The following is a 5,735-nucleotide window of genomic DNA, read 5'->3' on the forward strand; positions in this document are numbered from 1 at the left end:
AGCCTCCCTCGTGTGGAAGTCTTGGCATCTACAAGACTCAAAGATACGACTCCTTGTACACAAACTCAAGATCTGCTATGAGAACGTTCATAGACGAATATAGGTATTCAAGTTACAGAACCATTGCCAAAATGATAATATAAAGTAGAGAATATTATAAAAGTAGAAAATGAGAGAATTAGTTTGTGGTGGTGATTGTGGTATGTGATATTCTGATGGTGTATTGTGGTTGTTTTAAATGTGAAGGAGGAGTGGCCTTTTATAGGCATCCAAGAACATGAAACCTCCACCAACTAGAAAATTAAGACATTCAATATAAAAATAAAACCTGAATATTAAATACTTATAACCCCCACAATAAATAAAAACTGTTAAATTTTTAAAACCTTTTTTAAAATTCCAACATTAACAACTTGAACAAGGCTGCTTTTGTTTTCTCAAGTGCTAAACGTGGACTATGGTCCTTTTCATGGCATAAAAATTCATAGGAAACCACGCTTCAATTGTTGTTAACTATTTATTTTTTAAATTAACTCCCAAAAATTGATTGGAATTAGCATGAAATCTGTTTCTCATTCATGGCCGTATGTCTTATTGGTCCATCATACATTTGGGCTTCTCCTTTTTCTTTTCAGGGCATCGTACCATTTTTATTTCTTAAGAACTAAATTATAAACTTTAAAGATTACAAAGAAGGAAACATCCAAACTTAGAATATATGCATATACACACCAAAAGAGGTAAAATGGATTTAGGGCTTATTTCACGAAATTCGCAAGCACTTAACATACAATTAAAAGAGTGATGCTTTTTTTCAGGGGTAAACTTCAATAAGAGACCTGAGGCCCAATGTATGTGTAATCTTATAGTGAGAGAATCCAGCAGTCAGAAAGAGCTTTTCCCACTCTGCTTCACTACGCTCTTTGCCACTGACGTCGACCATCATCAACATATCCCACATGAGCTGAGTTTCAATTGATTTCTTATCCATCTCCTTATCATCTGCAGACACATTTATGTCCAGGATGATAACCTTTCCTCCTTCATTTTTGCTCAGAATTGCTTCTCTACTCTTCTTTAATATCTTCACGCTTTCCTCATCACTCCAATCATGCAGAATCCACTGATCATTGATGCCATGCATTAATTAATGGTTAATTACTTTAAAGTAAGACTTGAATTTATACTCACAACCACATCAGTCCATAGAATTAGTGTATGGTACCTGCTTAATATACTTTGTACATGCACCGATTGACTTGTCATCGTTACTAATTCATTTATGAATAGTAAGGTTTGTTAAGATTTTAGAGGGACGGATCCGCAGACCACTAGAAACATCGATATTACCCCCAAATTAACCACCAACGTAGTCCAAGCTGGTGTGGGTTTATATAAAAGGGCATATGTTATCCGTTTTGTCCAAGTTTCCAATGTGTTACTTTACATTCTTCAACAAGATTGTCTTTTCGTTTTGAGTTTTATTATTAAACTCCCTAAAAATTCCTTAAATACACAACTCGAGTTGAAAGCCAAGCAAAACAAGGACAAGTTTAGAAAATTCTCCAAAGGCAAGGGTGAGATGTGTTTACTAACAACAAGGTAATAATTAATTAGGAAATTAAGGAATAATAAAAATGAGAGAAATAATTGAGTTTTATTATTACCTTGAGGAAAATTGCATTTGCTGGGGGTATCTTCTCAAACATGTCTCCTCCAACAAAATCCAAATTGTGAGTCCCTTGCAAGTTTGCAACAACATGTGGTTGGTCAAAGACAGTGCAATTAATGTTGGAGAAGGCCTTGGCAATGGCCTTGGCCATGGTTCCTGTGCCACCTCCAACATCAACCAAGGAATTCAAACCCCCAAAAACTCCTCCACACTCTTCAACTACTGCCCTTGCTATCAGCTGACAGTCAGCCTCCATTGCTTCATTAAACAAGCTACCAAACTTTGGTTGCTGAGCAGCCAAACCCCATAAAGGCCTTCCATGTGCCATCTCAAATGGGGAAGCTGGATGATCATGATTTCCATGATTGTTCATCTGGCACCAAGTTCCCATTAGATGAAATGGATCTGTCATTACTGGATCAAGAATCATAAGTAAAAATTGTGTGGTGCTTAATGGACCTTCCTTGAGGAGAAGCCTGGAAGCTGGTGTTAGGCTATACACCACAACAGCTTTTTCCTCCTCTTCATCATCAAGATCCTGATGAACAATATTCTCATTGTTGTTATTATTGTTTGGAATAAGTGGTAGCTGAACTTGCTGGTCTTGTGCAAAGAAATTGGAGTGGACGAGGATTCGCATGAGGCGTGCGATGAAATGAGCTTTCGAAGGGTGGACATTGAGGCCGGAAATGGGATTGGAAAGGGATATGGGTTGGCCATGGTTGTGAATCACATCTGGGATGCCTAATTGAACTGCACACTTTAATGACATGGAGTTTATGAACTGGAAGATATGATTCCACACATGAGCTTGAGCTTGAAGAAGCTCATGGCTAGTAGCACTCACTTTATCATTACTCAAACTCATTTATCTAAGTGTGTATGTTTATATGTGTAGCCAAAGAACACCGTTGGCTCTTATTTTAAGTCTTTTATACTGGTGATCTGCTTATATAGTCGTTGCCAACGACACAATCCACATCCCAATTATTTTAGTAAAGGGTTTTTTTTTTTTTTAATCCCAAATGGTCCCTAAGGTTTGCCAAATTATCACCTTTGGTCCTTTTTATGTTTTTTTTTCGGACATTATTCGTCCCTTATGTTACACCTCACACATTAATTTGGTCATGCCGTCAAGTTCCATCAAAATTTTCCGTTAGATTGCTGACGGGGACGCCACATGGATTAAAAAATATTTTAAACATTTTGGGTTTTATCACAAATGGTCCCTAAGGTTTGCAAAATTAGCACCTTTGGTCCTTTACGTTTTTTTTCCTAACATTATTGGTCCTTTATATTTTTTTAAAATAGTTTAACATTAAAATCTTTTAGAAAAAATTTAATTAAAAAAAAGAGAAAATTTTCAAAATATAATTTGTTTTTTTTATTCAAATCCACTAGGCATGTTATTATTGGACATGTAGGCTCCATATACATGTCACGTCAAATCCGTTAGGTTCTATTGAAATTTATGTTAAATTGATAAAAATTCAACAGAACCTAGCAGTTTAACTTTGTTTGTCTATATGGAGCCTACATATCAATAATAACATGAAATAATTTGAATATCTATAAAAAATTAGGTTTTGAAAATTTTCACTTTCTAATTTTTTTTTTAATAAATATTTTAAATGTTAAACTATTTTCTAAAGGGTTTAGGGTTTTTCAACAAAATCTAACGGATTTGATGCCACATGTATGTGGAGCTTACATGTCCATTAATAACATGCCAAGTGGATTTGAATAAAAAAATGTATGTTTTGAAATTATTTTCTCTTTTAAAAAAAATATAAAATGTTAAACTATTTTTTTTATAAAACATTTCTTCATTTAGATCCACTTGACATTTTCTCATTCGCTATGTATGCACCACATATGTGTCATGTCAACAATTTAACAAAAAAAATTTAACAAAATCTCACGGCGGAATCAAATTGATGTGTGGAGTGTAACATAAGGACCAAAATGTCATAAAAAAAAATATAAAGGTCCAAAGGTGATAATTTCGCAAACCTCAAATACCATTTGTGATAAAATTCAAAATATTTAAAATATTGTTTAATCCACATGACATCCACGTCAGCAATCTAACTGAAAATTTTGACTGAGCGTGACGGCCGGGCCAAATTGATGTATGATGTGTAACGTAAGGGACCAATATTGTCAGATAAAACTATAAAGGACCAAGGTGATAATTTGACAAACCTTAAGGCCCATTTGTGATACAAAGTCTTAAGTAAATAATACTAGAAGGGGCAGTACGTATATATATATATATATATATATATGCTAATATGATATGCATGTGCAGAAGGTTACTGTAGATTGAACTTTGAAGTGGGAGGGAGAAATTGACAAAGTGAAGTTTCATCTAATATTATGTATATGTAGGGCTAGTTTGGCATTCTTTGTCTTTGTGAAAATAATTCTTGTCAGTTTCTTTGAGAGAAATCATTTGTGAGAAAGCAGTTTGGCGTTTGGTAAATTTTTTGTTAAAAATGTTGTTGGTACGGATTCCCTAATTAAAAAATGATTGCAGCAGAATCATTAAACTCATCACCTCTTTGAAATTGATTCCTGCATAATCAGAAATTGAAAGCACCTTATTAGCTACTTTCTTTTATAGCTTTCTCTCACAACAATTTTTAATAATAAGTGATTTTCTCATAGTTTACCAAACTGGTTGGGTTTCCCAAATTTTTTTAAAAATCACTTATCACCCCAAATAAGCAATACCAAATAGGCACGTAATATTATGTATAATATGTTTTTCTCCTTCAATAATAATTATATTCTCTCCTTACCCAGAGAAGAAAAACTCTTCTCTTTCTAGGTTCTCTCCTCTATCCATCTTCTTTTCAAATTTGGAAGCACGAAGAACCTCAAATATTCAGAGATATTAATCTAAGTTCTCTTCTAACCCTTTTCATTCATTTTAAATATATATATCATCACTTTTTGATCAAAGTAAGCAAAACACCCAACTCCCGTTGCAGCCAAAAAAGAACCAAACTCCATGCAACCACACCAAGAAGGTTTATGAAGCATCAAATTATAGAAATTTCTAGAAATTGTGAAACCAAAAGAATTCTTAAAATTGATCCAAAGCTAATAGTTAACAGTTTGTTGGCTTAATGACAGAGATAGTGGAGAAATACTCAAAACAGTTTGTTGGATGAAGGACAGGCTGTGGGGTAGGCTAAAGTTTGAGTTTCTACTCCAAAATTAATTGACAATAAACGAAGTAGCCTAACTCTTTATAAACCCATGTAAGGTCCCTTAAATTTTCGATATGGGACAAATACTAAACATTTTTAACATAACTATCATTCAAAATGGTTTCATCTAACAGCTAATCAAGTGGGTTATAGTTTGTGTCAAAAAGTTTCTTAATTCTGACCATATATACAAGTTTATTTTGGCTTATGTGCATGATTTTTAAATATACCTAAGTTGATTTCTTTACATATTATTCTTATTGTGTACACTAGCAGACCCATGAATTTCTTAAGGGAGGTGCAATTTTGAAAGCCTAAAAGCTTTATATATAAAAATTGACAATCAAATATCCTTATAATTTAGACAATACCAATATCATTCATAAGTCAGAGAAAAAGAATAGCATTACAAATAAAGGTTTTTTAGGTTTTAGACATAAAAAAAATTTCACTTTTAGAAAAAGCCAAAGCTTTTTCCAAAAAGACAAAAAAACCACTCAACTTTCAAATCAAAGACATGCAAATGTATTGGATTCCTTAGGAAATCTAAAAATAAATAAGGGCATTTTTTCCATTTTTGCTTTTTAAATTTTTCTCTCTCCTTTTGCTTTTTCCAAAATGTCCCTACAAATAAACTACAATTGTTGTAGAAGAAAAAGTGAGCCTTGTTATTAAAAGCCCTAGATTTAAAAGCCCTTGTTAAAGCCTTTTGTCTTTTTATATGCAGTCCCTAGATAGAAATAGGTTAATGCCCACGAAATGGGCTTTTCGTTGGACACCTAGATTGCATCTTCTAGGCTAAGCAAATGTGCAATATACAGCACCTACAATGTCTTTTCTCGGGA

At 33.5% G+C, this 5,735-nt stretch overlaps 1 protein-coding gene across 1 annotated transcript; it reads right to left on the reverse strand.

Annotated features, from left to right (window-relative positions):
* Positions 1 to 685: 685 nt before the first annotated feature.
* LOC103328490 (trans-resveratrol di-O-methyltransferase-like) lies at positions 686 to 2,585 on the reverse strand. The gene is made up of 2 exons (XM_008230884.2): positions 1,668 to 2,585; positions 686 to 1,123 (listed from the first exon to the last, which is right to left on the reverse strand). Exons 1-2 carry the CDS (start codon positions 2,538 to 2,540, stop codon positions 815 to 817), a joined length of 1,182 nt encoding a protein of 393 aa, XP_008229106.2. The 5' UTR covers positions 2,541 to 2,585; the 3' UTR covers positions 686 to 814.
* Positions 2,586 to 5,735: the final 3,150 nt, after the last annotated feature.

Source organism: Prunus mume, linkage group LG4, assembly GCF_029339155.1.
Source record: "Prunus mume cultivar Tortuosa linkage group LG4, ASM2933915v1, whole genome shotgun sequence".
NCBI lineage: Eukaryota > Viridiplantae > Streptophyta > Magnoliopsida > Rosales > Rosaceae > Prunus > Prunus mume.